This window comes from Ziziphus jujuba, chromosome 6, assembly GCF_031755915.1.
Source record: "Ziziphus jujuba cultivar Dongzao chromosome 6, ASM3175591v1".
Classification (NCBI taxonomy): Eukaryota; Viridiplantae; Streptophyta; class Magnoliopsida; order Rosales; family Rhamnaceae; genus Ziziphus; species Ziziphus jujuba.
In genome coordinates, this window is record NC_083384.1 from 12,292,668 (window position 1) to 12,310,923 (window position 18,256).

General features: G+C 33.6%; 4 protein-coding genes across 5 annotated transcripts; 1 reads left to right on the forward strand and 3 right to left on the reverse strand.

The window, feature by feature from the left end:
- The first annotated feature begins 344 nt into the window (after nt 1-344).
- LOC107430732 (uncharacterized) lies at nt 345-2,601 on the forward strand. The gene is made up of 3 exons (XM_016041608.4): nt 345-536; nt 837-1,163; nt 2,020-2,601. The coding sequence occupies exons 1-3, from the start codon at nt 470-472 to the stop codon at nt 2,340-2,342; spliced, it is 717 nt and encodes a 238-aa protein (XP_015897094.2). The 5' UTR covers nt 345-469; the 3' UTR covers nt 2,343-2,601.
- Nucleotides 2,602-3,604: 1,003 nt separating this feature from the next.
- Nucleotides 3,605-4,983, reverse strand: LOC107430710 (laccase-7). Of its 2 annotated transcripts, none has more exons than XM_025078679.3 (2): nt 4,183-4,983; nt 3,605-3,927 (listed from the first exon to the last, which is right to left on the reverse strand). In XM_025078679.3, exons 1-2 carry the CDS (start codon nt 4,476-4,478, stop codon nt 3,813-3,815), a joined length of 411 nt encoding a protein of 136 aa, XP_024934447.3. In that variant the 5' UTR covers nt 4,479-4,983; the 3' UTR covers nt 3,605-3,812. The 2 variants fall into 2 exon arrangements, with proteins under 2 accessions (XP_024934447.3, XP_024934448.3); XM_025078680.3 differs by having other exon boundaries at nt 4,197-4,975.
- Nucleotides 4,984-7,418: 2,435 nt separating this feature from the next.
- LOC107430736 (laccase-7-like) lies at nt 7,419-12,271 on the reverse strand. The gene is made up of 6 exons (XM_016041612.4): nt 11,959-12,271; nt 11,331-11,482; nt 9,261-9,508; nt 8,980-9,108; nt 7,887-8,825; nt 7,419-7,731 (listed from the first exon to the last, which is right to left on the reverse strand). The coding sequence occupies exons 1-6, from the start codon at nt 12,052-12,054 to the stop codon at nt 7,601-7,603; spliced, it is 1,695 nt and encodes a 564-aa protein (XP_015897098.3). The 5' UTR covers nt 12,055-12,271; the 3' UTR covers nt 7,419-7,600.
- Nucleotides 12,272-14,476: 2,205 nt separating this feature from the next.
- LOC107430727 (laccase-7-like) lies at nt 14,477-18,256 on the reverse strand. Its single transcript, XM_016041601.4, has 6 exons — nt 18,026-18,256; nt 17,218-17,369; nt 16,404-16,648; nt 16,158-16,286; nt 15,105-16,043; nt 14,477-14,965 (listed from the first exon to the last, which is right to left on the reverse strand). The coding sequence occupies exons 1-6, from the start codon at nt 18,116-18,118 to the stop codon at nt 14,835-14,837; spliced, it is 1,689 nt and encodes a 562-aa protein (XP_015897087.3). The 5' UTR covers nt 18,119-18,256; the 3' UTR covers nt 14,477-14,834.

An 18,256-nucleotide genomic window follows, 5' to 3' on the forward strand; every position in this document is an offset into this window, starting at 1 on the left:
AACGAGAACGCACGCACCAAACACCGTATTAAAGTTGTATAAACTATACATATATATAAACTCCCAAAACAATAACAATAAAATAACCAAAAAACAAATGGTAATGCGAAGCAAAATGTAGCAAAAGAGACAAAAGTGGGGTCCATTGAGAAGTCTCCAGAAACGAACACGTAGACTTCTGCCCAAATAAAGGAGTTTTCTATTGGGGGGAGAGAGAGAGAGAGAGAGACGCGTTTAATTATTTTTTAACGGAGCTAAATTCTAAGACACCGAACCTTAAGCCGGTGCCTTCCTAAGCATCCTTCTATATATAGTTTGCTTTCTATACTTTTTGTTTCATTCCCGTCTTTCTTTTCTCCTCTATATATAGATATACATTTTCTCCTCCATTTGCTCTCTTGCACTAATATCTTCTTTTTTTCTCTCTAATTTTCAAAAACACCAATCGTAACACACATATTATACAAACATGGCTTTCTCAACTAATTTGTTTTCGGTTCTCTTCCTCTCTTCTCTCCTCGTCAATGCAGCTCTAGGTATGAATATATGAATGGTTTATATATGCACTTTATTTGGTAATTTGTCACATAGTGGCTTTCTCATCTAATCAATATTAATGCAGCTCGAGGGTATGAATATGAATGTATCGAATTTTAACATTTATGTTCACAATTTTGATACATGGGAACATTTATACAAATGAATGATAATGTAAAAACATTCGTCTGTACAATAAAATGATAAAACAGTATAAAACATTAGTTGTGTCACGGTAAATATTATTATTGGTGACAAACAACAATGTTGATATTGCATTTTGTTTGGGTTTTATATAGGTGAAATAGTGTGCGAAGATCTACCAAAGGATGTGTGTGCATTTTCAATAGCATCATCAGGGAAGAGGTGTTTGTTAGAGACGTCGACAAAGAGGGATGGAAACACGGAGTACCAATGCAGGACGTCGGAAGTGGTGGTGGAGAGGATGTCAGAATACATAGAGAGCGACCAATGTGTTCAGGCATGCGGGGTTGATCGGAAGTCAGTTGGGATTTCCTCTGATTGCCTCCTTGAGTCTAACTTCGTCTCCAAGCTTTGCTCTCCTGCTTGCTACCAGAACTGCGCTAACATTGTTGACCTTTACTTCAATCTGGCTGCCGGAGAGGGTAAGTTCATTCCTTTAGCCCATTTCTATATATACACTAAAAACCTGTTTGAAATGCTGAACTAAGACTAAATTGCATTTCTTAATGGAAACAAAAAAGATAAAGGAAATAAAGATGGAAATATGATTCTCCAAATTGTTTTCGTTGAAATTAAAGCATTTCGTCAAAATATGTGAAACTCAAGGCTCAAGATGAAATAAAGATGAAATATGATTCTCCGAATTGTTTTCAAAGCATTTCCTCAAAATATGTGAGACTCAAGACTCTTCATTGTCTCTTCCTCGTGTCTTTAACATATGGAAAAGGATTCTCTTTCTTTTTTTCACTTTTGACAAAAACAATGAAAAGGAAAGCTAGCTGGTCGATTTTACAGACAAACAAGAAAAAACAAGTTTAAATATGGGAATTTCAAAGATGGGTTTTAAATAATTTTGTTCTTTCTTTGTTTTTGCATACATGTATAATACACATATAATACATGCATCATCAAAGACCGTACATAACGTGGCCTAAATATCTGCATCCATGTTTAGATTTGTTGGACAGTGATGGAATTGTTTTTGGTCAGCTTTTATTTTCTCTTTTTCTTCTCCATGATTGCATTACGATACCAAACTTCTCAAACATTTTGCTCAATTGCTTCTCATTCAATCAAAGTGTTTCACTTTTCTACCACAAATCCAATTTCATCAGCCAGATTTTATCTTCTTTTTTTTTTTAATTTCTGTTTTCTAAGTGCACATTTTCTACATTGTTAACGTATTTTCACAAGTAAATAATACATGAAAATTAAACGTATAATTGCTTTTATTTTATTTTTAATTTGATCGATTTTGGGGTTGCAAATATTTTGCAGGTGTTTTCTTGCCAGACCTATGTGAGAGACAGAGAGCTAACCCTCACCGATCCATGGCGGAGCTGATGAGCTCCAGTGCAGCCTCAGGTCCCGCCTACCAAGACGAAACCGGAGCCCCGGGCCCAGTGTCCTCCCTAGACTCAACCGGAGCCCCAAGTCCGGACTACGAAGACGAAATCGGAGCCCCAGGTCCAGACTCCCAAGACCCAACCGGAGCCCCAGGCCCAGTCTCGCAAGGTTCACCGGCCAGTTCCCCTGGTCCTGTCTCTGAAGACTTCGCTGGAGACGATGATGTTGAAGCTTTTGCCCCCGCTCCCCAGTAATTAATTAATTTCGTCAGCTTTTAATTTCTTTTCGATCATTTTCCTCTGGAAAATTAGTGTAAAATGAGTGGGAAAAAAAAATAAGTTTTAGCCAAAATTAGAGGGATTTGGGGTCCATTTTATATGGAGTTTGCATTTCTTGAGATTTTATGAAATTTTCTAAATCGAAGTATTTATTGTACTGCCTTCAATTTACCTATAAAAAATAAAGAATACAATTTAGAAGATAATGAAATTTGTGCCTCAGTTAATTGATTTATCAACATTTTATCCAAAGTCAATAGGTCTCGGATCCTATGTTACACATACGTTGCATAATTTGCAAAGGTTGTAATTGGCTCTAATTATATAAATATAGTAGATAAACACATAAAAAAGTTACCCAAAAAGAAAATAACAATAATGAAAAAGTAACAACTCTATTGTGACAAGTGGTGCAATAAGAAAATTTACCAAAAAAAAAGTGGTGCAGTAAGAAAAGTTGTCCCCAACTCTCTATAGGCTAAGGATGTAAAACTCTTAAAGCATCATAAGAAATTTGAGCACTGTTAATCTATTTCAACTTTTATTTGTTTTCCTTTTTCCGAAGTTCTTTTTATTTTTATTTTGATTGTATTGAAATGTATCAAAGTTCATCTTCAAAAATTGAACCTATAAGAAATTAAAATGGTACTTTAACAGATTGGCTTGGTAAACAGAAAAAAAGAAAAAAAAAAAAAAACCTTGAAATTCAAGTGTTAAAAAGTAATTAGAGTTAACCAATCCAATCTAACCAACAGACATATATATACGGCAATGTTTAGGCACGACTTTTCGGTCGATTAAATTAATAAAATTTTATTGGTTATTTTATTATGCAAAATGCTAAGAAGTAAAAACTCTCGTTTAATTTAATTTAGTTATAGATTCTTACTTTGGTTGTGTTTGGTTAAGGGAGAAAGTAAACAGAAATTGGTTAACTTAGCGAAAAAATAAACAGAAATTGGTTTACTTCTTTTAAGCAAAGCTCTGAATTGAATTCCCAATTGTTGAATTGATCATTACACAAAATTCACAATAAGTTAATAAGTATTTTCTTACAAATTCTAATCCATAAAATATAAATACACTGATAATACATTCCCAATAGATCCCAAAGTTTTTAACAGTCAATACCATTTGGAGTTTGAAAAATCACCAAAGCAACTTCCTTAATGCCATAATTATAATTTTTCACTTTTGTTGACTGAAGCTAAAATAAAAAGAATTAAAAAAAATGCCAAACACCAAATTTTGTTTCAAATTTGTGGTCCAAATTCTACAGTAAAAATTAACAAATTAAAACAAAGATTATTTCAAATTTAAATTCTTGCAATCAGCTAAACGCAAAAAGAAAAAAGGTTTCAAATACAAACTACTAAAGTCATATTCAATGTCTAATATAGAAAATCGAGAAAACAAGCCACTTCCTTAATCTGACACTTGGGTAGATCAGGTGGCGGTGGAGGCAGCGTAGAAGATGGTGTGGGTCCATTCTCTACCTCGAAAACCACAGCCAGGCCCCACGGCAAGTGAACTTCCAGATGGCAGTGTACGAACCATACACCTGTACAATCCAGATTTCACGTAAATATTAAAAAATTACCAATAATATTAGAAATTGAAAATATATATCTAAAAAGTTAAAATATTATTATTAGAGGGATTAAAAAAAAAAGAAAAAAGAAAAAGAAAAAAAGGATTATTTGCTCGGAATCTGATTACAATCCAGCCTCCAACTGGTACGGCGATGGTGTTCCTTTCTTGCGGGTTAACCAAATTGAATTTTTTAGGATCATTAACGGCGTCGTAATTAACAAACCCTTGTGCTCGTACATGGAAGTTGAAACCGTGAAGGCGCATAGGATGGCTTTGAATCCCTAAAATTGCAGTGTTTTGGAAAACAATTTCGACCGTCGAATTGAACTTCAACTTCTTCAGTTTCGTTGACTTTTGAGTTAATAGCCGCAATGGATCAGTGCTAGGGTTTAGTTTTGTACAGTCAAACTTGACAGACGGTTGATCAGGCAAATCAGAGGTGTAGATCCCGCTCACATTGAAAAACGATGCGTCCAACAGGGACAGCGCGTTCGGTAACTGGAACGACTCATTGTTCATACTCGCAGCTCATAACCCCATCACGAGCACTGATTATCCACGTGGAGTGGGTGGGGACCCAGTGGGGCCGATTGACTAGCCCAGTTAGGCTGGTATAGGATTTGTGGGCCGTTGGCGTATCGTTAAAGGCGTGTAGAATCGGCACGAGTGGTGTTTGCATGTGGAGCCCGCATATTGGATGATGCCCCTTGTGGTCGTGTTTGAATAGTGCTGAAGCTGCCATGTAATAAGAGCATAGAGGCTGATTGAAGGTGATGAGGATGTTAGTGGACTGACCACGATCCAAAACAAAGACATCGGTGACATAGGGATGCGTGCAAGAGGCATCAACGGAGACAGCTGTCATTTTCGTGATTGGCTATCTTGAAGAAGAGCTGGTTGTTGAGTGCAACGTTGATTATTCATAGCATGTAGGTCTTACCTCTCACCACTATTAACTTGTATGTTTCTGACCATTAATTTTTCTAACAACCATTCAATATATGTTGAGTATAGAAATATATATATCAACCACTGTGGATGGTGATATGTATATATAATTATGCTACAATAAACACGGATGGTAAAATAATATATATACATTATAAATTACTTACGATTTTTAGAGCGTGGATAAAGATCAATTTTTAGAGCGTGGATAAAGATCATTGAGATATCCATTAATATTGAAAGCGTCAAAGATGTAGGAGCGTTGCCAATGGTAAGCGTTTGGTTCTTAGCTGGATGACATTAACATTCCACCATTCCCTTATAATTCATATATAGTATATTTACTATTTTTTTCACCATATAAAAAATAAAGTTTTTTCCCTTGTGGGTTGCAATGAGTGACTGAATTCATGGAACATATAAAAGTGGTGTAGTTTTACCGAGTAAAATGGGAATCTCCTTGTCCCGGAAGAATGGGACACTGGGTTACATAAACAGGTCCATCTGCCTATGCACTTAGAAGTGAAAAACTCCATGCCTGTATTAGTTAAAAAAAAGAAGCCATAATCATCGGATTAAAAATAATCAATAAGATGGGTTTTTTATTTGATAGAATCTCAGTCATGGAACTATGTTTAGTTCATTGACTTATTAGCAATGTGAAAAGAAAATGTCAACCTCTTATAAAATGATTGCTTGATGGTTGAAAAAGAACACGTAGAATGACTTTTTAATTAAGTAGTAGACTTATTTGTCGATGTAAAACAATGCATGCCATTCATGAACTATTTGAAAAGATAGAAATATGATTCTCCAATTTGTTTTCTTCGCAAATAATTTCGTCAAAATGTGTGAGACTCGAGACTCTTCATTTTCTCTTCCTCAAGTCTTTTAAACATGGAAAATGACTTCTTTTTGTTTTTCCTCTTTGATATGAACAATGAAAAGGAAAGTTGGTCGATTTCATAAGCAAAACAAGAAAAAGTTTAAAAATATAAATTTCAAATATGGGATTAAAGTTTATTTATTTATTTATTTTTATGAAAAAGTATTTTTCTTTCTTTGTTTGCATACATATAAAATACACATATATCACACGCATCATCAAAGACTGTACATAACGTGGCCTAATTAAGATCTGCATCCATATATGTAGATTTGTTGGATAGTACAATGGAATTGTTTTTGGTCAGCTTTTATTTTTCCTCTTTTCTTCTCCACGATTGCATTGCGATACCAAACTTCTCAAACATTTTGCTTCTTATTCAATCAAAGTATTTGACTTTTCTACTACAAATCCAAATTTCACCAGCCACGTGTTTATCTTCTTTTAAAAATGTTCTGTTTTCTACAGCAATTTTCTACATTGTTCTGTTAACATGTTTTCAGAAGTGAATAATACACGAAAATTATACGTATAATATCTATATATATATATAATTTTAATTTGATCTGTTTTAGGGGTGTTTTTGCTAATATTTGCAGGTGTTTTCTTGCCAGACTTGTGTTAGAAACAGAGAGCTAACCTCACCGTCCCATGGTGGAGCTGATGAGCTCCACTACAGCCTCAGGTAGGCCCAGTGCAAGCCTTAACCGGTGCAGTGGGTCCAGTGTCCTCCCAAGGTTCTACCGGAGTCCCAAGTCCGGAATACCAAGACTAAACCGGAGCACCGGGTCCAGAGTCCCAGGACCCAACCGGAGCCCCAGGTTCTATCTCGCAAGATTCACCAGCCAGTTCCCGGGTCCTCTCTCCGAAGACTTCACCGAAGACGATGATGTTGATGCTTTTGCTCTGCTCCCTGCAAAAATTTCTTTTCAAACATTTTCCTCTGGAAAATTTGTGTAAAATGAGTGTGGAAATAAATAATTTTTAGCCAAAAATTACAGGGATTTGGGGTGCACTTTATATGAAGTTTGCATTTGTTGAGAAAATCGAAGAGTATTTCATTGTGATGCCTTTTCTTTTCGACATATATTATATTTATATACCATATGACATCAATTTTTTCCCCCTCCATTTATATTTAAATTGGATTGAGATTCCCACTTGATTTTATAAATTCATCAATTTACTAATAAAAATAATAAATACAATATAGAATCTCATGGACTACCTCCGTGAATTGATTTCTCAATATTTGGCAAACAAAAATTGGTTAACTTCTTTTAATTAAAACATTGAATTGATAATTCCTAATTATTAACTCCTTTCCAAATCGTTGACTTGATCATTCCACGAAATTCATAAAAAGCTAATTAGTATTATCATACAAATTCCATTAATACATATATAGAATACAAATGCACTCATAATGTACTCCAAATAAAGATCCCTTAAGTTTTTAAGGGTCATCAAACCATTTGGAGTTTTAAAGAACACCAAAGCAACTTCCTTACTACTATAACTATAATTTTTCATTTGAGTTGCTTGAAGCTAAAATAAATAGAATTAAAAAATTGAAAAAAAAGCAAACACCAAATTTTACTTCAGTCAATGAATTTGTGGTCCAAATAATACAGTATAAATTACAAATTAAAACAATGACTATCATTGATTATTTTAAATTTAATTTCTTGCAATTAACCAAATGCAAACTAGTTTTCACCCCAACAAAAAAAAAAAAAAGAGAGCCAAATACAAACTAGTAAATTCAATGAATAATACAAAGAGTGAGAAAACAAATCATTAATCTTTAACACTTGGGTAGATCAGGTGGTGGTGGAGGCAGCGTAGAAGATGGTGTGGGTCCATTCTCCACCTCGAAACCCATAGCCAGGCCCCACGGTAAGTGGACGTCCAGATGGCAATGTGCTATCCATACACCTGTACAATCCAGATTTTCCATAATTATTAAGAAAAAAACTTACCAAAGAGTATTAAAAATTAGAAATACATATATATCTAAATTAAAATATTATTCAAATTTAACCCAAAAAAAAAAAAAAGTAAAAAAGAAAATTGAAAAATGAAGAACTGACCTGGATTATTTGCTCGGAATCTGATAACAGCCCAGCCTCCAACTGGTACGGCAATGGTGTTCCTTGCTTGCGGGTTAACCAAATTGAATTTTTTAGGATCATTAACGGCGTCGTAATTACCAAACCCTTGTGCCAATACATGGAAGTTGAAACCGTGGAGATGTATAGGATGGTTTTCAATCCCTAAAAACGCAGTGTTTTGGAAAACAATCTCAACCGTTGAATTGAATTTCAAATTCTTCACTTTCGTTGACTTTTGGGTAAATTCCAGCGTTGGGTCGGCGCTGAGGTTTAAATTCGTATAGTCAAACTGGACAGGCGGTTGGTTAGGGAAATCATCTGTGTAGATCCCGCTCACATTGAAAAAGAATGCCTCCAACATGGACAGCGTGTTCGGTAACTGGAACGACTGATTATTCATACTCGCAGCCAGTCGTGTCCCACCTAGACAAGTGGCGCAAAGTTCGAGATTCAATCCTACTGTCACGAACATTTGTTCATCCACGTGGAGTGGGGTAGGGACCCAGTGGGGCCCATTGGCTAGCCCAGTTAGGCTGGAAAAGAATTTGTGGGCCGTTGGGGTATCATTAAAGGCCGGTAGAATCGGCATGAGTGGCGCTTGTGACCTGGAGCCCACGTATTGGATGATGCCCCTAGTGGTCGTGTTGTCGAAGGGTACTTCCGGAAAAGTGCTGGCGTAGGGTCTAGCTGCCATGTAATAAGAGCCTGGAGGCTGATTGAAGGTGACGAGGACGTCTGTGGTCTGACCAGGAGCTAAAACGACAACGTCGGTGACATAGGGTTGCGTGTAAGAGGCGTCCACGGAGACAACTGTCATATTGTGATTGGCTATCTTGAAAAAGAGCTGGTTATTGAGTGCAGCGTTGATTATGCGTAGCATGTTTGTCATCCCTCTCACCACATTTAAATTATATGTTTCTGACCATTAATTTTATAACAAATATCAATATATATGTTGATTGCACAAATATATACATATACCGACCAACGTACAAGACGGTATGTAAATACAGTTATATGTTACGATGAACGTTACATAGAAAAATAATATATAACATTATAAATTACGTACGGTTTTTCGAGCAAGCGTAGAGATCACCGGGATATCCATTAATGGTGAAAGCGTCGGAGATGTTAGGAGCACCACCGGTAGCAAGTGCCTCGTTCTCAACATCGATGACGTTAGCATTCCACCATTCCCCTGAAATTCACATAGAATATATAAGGATTTTCATGTTAATGTATGTATTAGTTTTTTTTTTTTTTTTAGAGTAAACAAAAAGTTTCTTTCCTTGTGGGATGAAATGAGTAGCTGAATTCATGGAACATATATAAAAGTGGTGTACTTTTTACCGAGTAAAATGGGTATCTCCTTGAGGGGTTTAATGAAATATGGGTAGGAACTTGGAGGTCTTGGTTGGATAATGAGAGCTCCGTAGACCGTTGCTCGGAGCCAAGACACATGTGCATGCCACCACAGTGTCCCTTCCTGTCCGGTGATATTGAATCTGTAAGTGTAACCATGTCCAGGAAGAATGGGACATTGGGTTACATACACAGGTCCATCTGCCCATGCACTTAGAAGTTGAAAAACTCCATGCCTGTATTTGGTTACGGGGGAAAAAAAAAAAAAAAAAATCAACCAGATGGGATTTAAATTAGATGGAATCTTAATAGTGGAACTATGTTTAGTTCTTTGAATTATTACCAATTAATGCGTATCAGCCTCTTAAAAAATGATTGCTTGATAGTTGAAAAAGAATAGAATGACTTTTTAATTAATTTAGTAGTTGACTTAATTGGTTGAGTTAAAAAAACAAACTATTTATTTATTAAAGTTTATCTCCTACAAGTTTGAGTTATATATATATATATATATTTTGTGGTTAAAAGTCTTCATCTTGTCCTCGCTATATTGCAGCTAATAATTTCAATGTTAAAAGTTCTTAGCAAGGACTGTCTTAATCCCTAAGGCAAAAATAACAATAAATTTTTAAAACTAATTTTATTTTTTTTATATCTATCTAATTTTTTAATTTTAAAATGCAAAGTTATCAATTAAATTTTTGTCTTCAAGTTTTGATAATAAAATCTTTTCCAGTTTATAAATAACCATGTAAGAGTGCTAAAATATTGTTTAATTCTATACCATCTACTTCTATTTTCCAAAAAAAAAAGTTCTATATCATGAACTACAACAATAAATTGTAAATAATTACAAATATGAATTCGTGCCCAAAAAAAAGAAAAAGAAAGAAAAAGAAAAAGAAGGTAATAAGAATGAACAATGAATATAAACTTATTAAATAAATAATAACAAATAAGATCACATTTCTTTGTGGCCTTTTTGATCAAAGTGTATAAAGTTCATAACAAATTTAACAACTTTTATATATGAAATATGAGTAAAATAAAAAAAAAAGAAAAAAAAGAAAAAGAAAAGTGAGAGGAGATGGAACAATTCATTAACATGGAGGTTTTTTAAACTTTTTTTTTTTGGTTTTAATATTCTTTTACAGTTAAAGTTTGAGACATGGATAATTTGATTATTATTATTTTATATATAAAAAGCATTTAATAATTAACGGATACTCTTTTCTAAAATTATAAATATATTAATAACAATTAAGATAAAAATAATGATTTGGAATTAAAGTTGAATTTTTAAAAGTCAAAATTCATTTTCATAAAAAAAATTATTTCATTTTATTTACTAATAAAAATGCTAAAACAGTATATCTGTATATATATATATATAATATCATATAGAGCAATTTTAATATGAATTTTTTTTAATGATAAATGTATACAGAGAGAAATTTTTTTTTTTAAAAAATAATATATGAAATTTATGGGATCCATATTCCTTTATTTTATTTTTTTTAATTTTTTTTTCCCTTCTTCTTCTTCTTCTAGGACCCTAAGCATAGACCTATACCTTTAGCCGGCCCTGTTCTTAGCAAAAGCATGTTGTGGCTTAAAGCATTTTTATAGCTAAAAACTATTTCTTATGGTCAAAAGAGTCATAACAATTCATCATGGCTAAAAAGTTCATGACTAATGCTCATTTTCTCAGTAGTGGGGCTCAATCCCTATTAATGCTAGTTTATGTCTTCTTCCAAGTCTTTCACGTGGTGCCTTATTTCTTCTGTCACTATGAAATTCAAAATTAATCATTCTATAAAAATAGTACTACACCTCGTAATTTCATGTTTGAGATTTAAACATGCATCCTATAAAGAATTCGCCTCACACATTAAGGTCTACATGTGAATAGAGATATTAAATTGTGAAAAAGGTCCAACTCCTAAAAATCTATGATATTAAAGTTTCATTGTGAGAATTTGCCAGCTTAAGGTACAAATCAAACAAACCGGTTTTATGATTAATTTCGTAGGGTAAAAAAGTAGGTGAATAGTATACCAGTGGATAGTAAGGTTATAAGGAGACTCATTGAAGACGTGTACGACGAGGGTGTCACCCTCCCTTACGAGTATAGAGGGGCCTGGAAGGCTTCCATTTACTACTGTTATGACTCGCTCCTGGCACAGCCGAGTCACCGTTAGGTTTTTCACCTGCAGGGAATCAAAATAGCAATGTCACAAACTTCATCAATCATGCATGGAAGCTAGCACTACCCTCGACTCTCTCTATTTTTATACATTTTGTTGAACTACAAGTGTAATTGGACATTAAGCGTCCAACAAATGCTCGGCAACAATGCAGAGTAAAATAAAATTTGAATATGTACATTTTAAATATATGGATATGTGCATTGAGGGCATATATATATATATATATATATTACTTCACGTATCAAAGAGTAAGCAAACAAATTAATGTGGATCTGTACTATGACTCTACAAGTTAAACAACTTGGGGGACTCGGACAATTAAGGAGCGAAATGGTGCTAGTTAAGCCCTCTGCATGCTACTACCATTGTACAAACAAAAGTCTTAGGGCATTTTTCCATACCCATTTGTGTGTTAAGAGGAAAAAAGTACAAAAATTAAAAATCCATGAGTAAAGCAAATTGAATATGTTAATTACGTAGAAAGAATGCTCCACTATTGCAGCAGAAGCCGTTGATGATGAAGCTAAAAGAGCTAAAGCGTACGCTAGCAAAAACAGAAATACTCTTGCCATTCTTAATTACATCAATAATAGATCTATGAATGGAATGGGAATATAAGAGAAGAGAAATGGAGGGAGAAGAAGATAAGGAAATCAATTAAGCTTCTATAAGGACATAGAAGATATATCATATATATATATATATAGAATTAGCTTAGAGAAGTTTGCGCTAGCAACACAGTAAAACTGCCAATAGAATTTGAGAAACTGGCGTGGCATCGAATTAGCAGAAAACTTTCATCCAGCTAATACACCTTCAGTTGGTAATCAAACATCCATAAACAAAGAATTTTTTTCTTTTTTAAAGAAAATATTAATCAATTGCAAGTGATTGGAATTTGGTTTGTTCAAGTAAAACCTTGGCCTCCTTTTGAATATGAACGGTTTGACTGTTGCACCACCATGAGATACCTTTCTGTTATCCAATTGGCATTCTAGAATGTTTCGTTTGGTTTTTATAAGAAAGTTCAACCATTGACATTTTACGCATTCGTTGTCTTAACCAAGGGTCCCCACACCACCCCACAAACACCCCCCCAAAATCGAATAATTAATTCGGTCTGCCAACTGTCCACTAGTGTTTGATTAATTCAAAAGGAATTGAAATTAATCATAGACTTTGGTGTTTTTTCTTTTTCTTTTTATTTTATTTTATTTTTTATACCTTGGGTTTAACATTCGAACTTAGAAAGTTTTCTCCAATTAGGGAACAACAGAGGACTTGACCACATGGCTTTTCCCCGACATTACATCCATGTTTAAGGAAACAAAAGCCGACGATAATTAATGTCAATAAACTTAATAAAAGAGCGCAAAACACTGTCACAATTGCACTCTATGAATGAACTACTTAATCCTAATTAATAATTAGCTTTGATACCTCCTCACTCCATGAATCTTTTTTTATTTTATTTTTTGGACGGTGGGATGGGGGTGGTGGAAGAAAACCTTAACGACGATTCTAAGTTATATCTGGTTACAAGATGTTCATGCCTTTCTTGATTAAGTTATATTAAGATATTCTTATATGTATATAAATTTAAAAGTCTTATTTTTAATCTTAATTATTAATATTGTTGATTGTCTTAGCACGTTTGTCATTACTATATTATTTGTTTTGTTTTATTTCGTTTCTCAAAATCATAAATTATCTGATAATTTTTAACTAATATAAACAATTTAAATAATCTCGACAATTTCATTAAACTAAATCTTAGATCTACTTAGCTAGTATTTACATTGAGAAAGCATATATATTTAATTACGTAACATCAATTTGAATTAAATTATTAGAAAATGGGCCCTATATATATATGTTGTAAGAAGAAGCCACGTCACAACGCTTTTGCTGATATGGCGTGAACAGTAGCTGTTTTCTGTTGGTAAAACAAGAATATGCAGTTTTGTCTCTTGTATAAATACAGGTTAATGAAATACACCAGTATCGAAATTTCCAGAAAAACAAAACAGAGCATTGTTTCTTCTCTGTTTTTCCCTCTTTTCTTTTCTTTCTTCTTAGGGTTTTTCAGATCTGTAAATAATGGGTTTTTTAATCGAAAACTGGTGGCTTTCATTTAATTACTTCATCTCGTTGACTTCATGCATGCTTGTAAAATACGTTGACTTCATTCATGCTTGTAAAATTATCACTTTTAAGCAGTTTAATTAACATATATAGGACACAAAGCCTTTAGCATTGCACTCCATGATCTGTTTAAATAGTTATAAATTATCTAGATTGCTAAACAATGAACCGTTCAGTGTTAAAAATTTTAGTATTTAAGTAATAATCTTGGTAATTCAATTTACATTTATTTAACTCTTTAATAAATTAATTCCGATTATTTTTTTGTCAACTATTAATTCTAATTATATCTTGATAGATTCAAACTCCATGAAAATTTTAGTATTTTAAAAAATATATATATATAAATTATAAACTAATAATCTTGATAATCTTCAAGTATGGATGTAAAACAAATTTAGTTTAGATAAATTGATAACGTATATGATAAATTTAATTAATTTATATAAATTGACGCAGTTTTACATTGAATAATTGTTATATTTAGAAATATTATTATTTTTTTACAAAGAGAAACGATTGTTATATTTCAATTTTATGATTAGATATATATGATTATGAGACTACAACTTGAAAAAGTGCTTTCCAGCTAAATAAAAACGATTTTATCTTTTTTAAAGCTATCTTAATCATTGCAAAATCATTCGCCAACATACTCTAAATTTACATATTTGGATTCAAGGAAAAAATATATATATATATAAAGACAAAACCTGACTGAACAATAAAAATAAGCTGATATAGAAGGATACTCAATAAGTGGCCACTTTTATTAAACTAAATAAAGAAATGGAAAAAAAAGAAAATAAAAAAATAGAAGCAAAGACCAATTTTATTTTCCCTCAGAATTGTTGACCAAATAGTACAATATAGAACTTACAAATTAAAATAATGACAATCACTCGTTATTCTGAATATAATTTTTTGTAACTAAAAGTAAAATAATAATAATAACAACAATAATAATAATAATAGAACCCAAATTAGTAAAAATCATATATAGGTTTTATTTGATAGAGTCTTTAGAAACCAAAAATAATTTTTCAAATTTAAAACTGTTTTAAAGAATGTTTTGATAATTTTAAAAAAATACTTTTAACTTTCAAAAACACTTTTAATCAAAATCATTCCCTACTAGCTTTGCCAAACAGGTTATGAGGAAATAGGTTATTTTGGTCTTGATTTTGGTTTAAACTCCATCTCTAATCTAACACTTGGGCAAATCCGATGGAGGTGGAGGCAACGTAGAAGATGGGGTGGGTCCATTTTCCACCTCAAAGACCATAGCCAAGCCCCACGTCAAGTGAACGTCCAGATGGCAATGCATTATCCATACACCTATACAATAGAGATTTTACATTAAAAAAAAATAAAAATTTACCAACAATATAAGAAATCAAAGATATACACATATATCTAAAAATTAAAATATTATTATTGAAACCAAAAAAATAAATAAATGAAAAAAGGAGCTAACCTGGATTATTTGCTCGGAATCGGATAACGGCCCAGCCTCCAACTGGTACGGCGATGGTGTTTCTTGCTTGTGGGTTAACCAAATTGAATTTTTTGGGATCATTAACGGCGTCGTAATTACCAAACTCTTGTGCCAATACATGGAAGCTGTAACCGTGAAGGTGCATAGGATGGTTTTCAATCCCTAAAAACGCGGTGTTCTGGAAAACAATCTCCACCGTGGAATTGAACTTCAATTTCTTCGCTTTCGTCGTCCTTTGAGTATATACCAGCGACGGGTCAGTGCTGAGGTTTAAATTCGTATAGTCAAACTTCACTGGTGGCTCGTCAGGGAAATCAGCGGTGTAGATCCCGCTCACATTGTAAAACGAAGCTTCCAATATGGACAGCTTCTCCGGTAGCATGAACGACTGGTTGTTCATACTCGCAGCCGATCGCTGCCCTCCTTGACACGTGGCGCACAGTTCGAAATTCAGTCCTATAGTAATGAGCATGTGCTCATCCACGTCGAGTGGGACCGGGATCCACTGTGGCCCATTGGCCAGGCCGGTTAGGTTGGAATAGAACTTGTGGGCCGTTGGCGTGTCGTTGAAGTCTGGAAGAGCTGGCATGACTGGTGTTTGCGACGTGGAGCCCACGTATTGGATGATTCCCGTCGTGGTAGTGTTGTCGAAGGGTATTGCCGGAAAAGTGCTAGCATAGGGACTGGCTGCCATGTAATAAGAGCCCAGAGGCTCATCGAAGGTGACGAGGACGTCAACGGTCTGACCGGGAGCCGAAACGACGACGTTGGTTACATAGGGTTCCGTGTAAGCGGCATCGACGGAGACAACTGTCATTTTATGATTGGCTATCTTGAAGAAGAGCTGGCTATTGAGTACAGCGTTGATTATCCTTAGCATGTAGGTTTTTCCTCTCTTCACTTTCAGCCTATATGTTTCTGATAATTTTTTAAATCAGAAATATATTAAGAAAAAAAAAAAAAAAACAATTTTAATATTTTCTTTCTCTTAGTTCCACATTATATACATATATACGAAGAACTAATACTTACTATTTTCGGAGCACGGGTAGAGATCACCAGGTCTTCCATTAATTGTGTAAGCATCGGAGTTGCTTGGAGCAGCTCCAGTAAGAAGGGCTTCGGCCTCAACGTCGTTGACATTAGCATTCCACCATTCGCCTGAAAATTTGTACATGTATTAGAATTAACTGAAAATGCATTGAAAAAAAGAAAAAAAAAAAAAAAGAAAAGAAAAGGAAAAAAAAAAGAAAAAAAGAAAAAGGTGTAGTTAGTAACCGAGTAAGATGGGTATCTCCTTATGTGGTTTAGGAAATGGGTAGGAATGACCGGATCTTGGTCGGATAATGAGAGCTCCATAGACGGTTGCCCGGAGAAAAGACACGTGGGCATGCCACCAGAGTGTTCCTTCTTGTCCAGTGATGTTGAATCTGTGGGTATATTTGCATCCGGGAAGTATTGGACACTGAGTTATGTAAACGGGTCCATCTGCCCAACCGGTCAGAAGCTGAAATACTCCGTGCCTGAACAGTAAAAATTCAGCCGTACATAGTTTTGATTAACATTATTATTTAAAAAAAAAAAGAAAAAAAGTCTGGAAGTGATGTAAGATTTTAATTTTATTTAATGCAATCCCTATCGTGGAAACTATGCTGCGACTTAATCAAGCAGGGGAAAAAAAATGTCAACATCTTTAACGGAAATTTGTTGTTTATCAATTATTTAAAGAAAACGATAGCTTGATTTTGAGATAGAAAAAGGGAGACTTTTAAGTTTAAGTAATTGACGTAGTATTAATTGGACAAGTTTCATTGATAAAAAAACAGAGACATACACTATTTTCTAAACGACTTATATATATATATATATATGAATATATTAGTTTAATTGTTGGAATTTTCCAGCTTATAGATATAAACAAAGCGGCTGTGACTGTGAGCTTTAACCAAAAAAAAATGTGAAAGGGTTTTATAGTCAAAGCTGACCCAATAATTTGACCAAAAACCATATAGATCTAGAACTACGTATAATATATTCATATTATAATATTTGTAAAGCTTATTAAATTAGGAAACGTAATGGAGATCGATACCAGTGAATTGTAAGATTATAGGGTGATTCATTGAAGACGTGGACGACAAGTGTATCACCCTCCTTTACGCGTATAGTTGGACCCGGCAGGCTTCCATTCACTGCAGTTATGACTTGCTCATGGCAAAGCCTCCTCACCATTAGATTTTTCACCTGCATGCATCAAAATAATTAATGTTTGGAATATCCAAGATTATGAGCTATATATGAAATTAAGCTACCATTCTAATTGCTAAGTTAGAAATCAATCAAAGAAAGTGAGAGAGCCGCCTTAATAACTGATAAATAATAGAACATTCTAACCAGTTAAAAAAAGGTTTTCCCTCCCAAGTTTGTGAAAATGCACAATCATAGTTTAATGGTGATTTTCTATATCTATTTCTATTGACCAGTGATAGAATTCCATTTCAATTTTGGAAGTATATAAGCTGATTTGTTTTGTTTTTTTTTTCACTTTTGATTGATTCTATATTTTTTTTGTTAATGTTTTAAAATGAAATAGCACTAATATTATTGGTGGATAGAAAATGCGATATAAAAAGGTGATATAAAATCCCAATCAGGCCATATATATTATACATCTAGATTAGGAAAAATGCTGTCTAACTGATTCAAATAAACTAAAAAAGTTTTAGCAAGTATTGAGTACTCTTTGTACTTCGCCAACATTTTAGAAAACCTAGCTAAAAGTAATTTTGGTTGTCCAATTGCTTGAACTCACTAAATCAAAAAGGAAACAATAGGAATCCACAAAAAAAAAAAAATAAAAAAAAATAAATAAATAAAGAGTAAGGAAATTGAAAAATTACAATGAAAGAATGCTCCACTATTGCAGCCGAAACCGTTGAAGAAGCTAAAACCGCTAAAGCACATGCTACCAAAAACATCATTAATCTTGCCATGCTGAATTAAGGAAAAGAAAAATGGATGAGATGGAAGAGAGATTGGTTTAAAAAAAAAAAAAAAGAATAATAATAATAATAAAATAAAGATAGAAGGAAATTGAGGTTCTATTTATCAAGATTAGCTTGGAATTCTAT

Coding starts and splice junctions, on each gene's coding strand:
- LOC107430732 (XM_016041608.4), top strand. CDS start 470: ATGGCTTTCTCAACTAATTTGTTTTCGGTTCTCTTCCTCTCTTCTCTC. Junction 537..836: donor CCTCGTCAATGCAGCTCTAG/GTATGAATATAT, acceptor GGTTTTATATAG/GTGAAATAGTGTGCGAAGAT. Junction 1,164..2,019: donor CAATCTGGCTGCCGGAGAGG/GTAAGTTCATTC, acceptor AATATTTTGCAG/GTGTTTTCTTGCCAGACCTA.
- LOC107430710 (XM_025078679.3), bottom strand. CDS start 4,478: ATGAACAATGAGTCGTTCCAGTTACCGAACGCGCTGTCCCTGTTGGAC. Junction 3,928..4,182: donor TTCCATGTACGAGCACAAGG/GTTTGTTAATTA, acceptor TGGATTGTACAG/GTGTATGGTTCGTACACTGC.
- LOC107430736 (XM_016041612.4), bottom strand. CDS start 12,054: ATGGCAAGAGTATTTCTGTTTTTGCTAGCGTACGCTTTAGCTCTTTTA. Junction 8,826..8,979: donor CTACGCTTGCTCGAAAAACC/GTACGTAATTTA, acceptor ATTAATGGTCAG/AAACATATAATTTAAATGTG. Junction 7,732..7,886: donor ATTCCGAGCAAATAATCCAG/GTCAGTTCTTCA, acceptor TGGATTGTACAG/GTGTATGGATAGCACATTGC.
- LOC107430727 (XM_016041601.4), bottom strand. CDS start 18,118: ATGGCAAGATTAATGATGTTTTTGGTAGCATGTGCTTTAGCGGTTTTA. Junction 16,649..17,217: donor TATAATCTTACAATTCACTG/GTATCGATCTCC, acceptor TTTACTGTTCAG/GCACGGAGTATTTCAGCTTC. Junction 16,287..16,403: donor GGAGATACCCATCTTACTCG/GTTACTAACTAC, acceptor ACAAATTTTCAG/GCGAATGGTGGAATGCTAAT.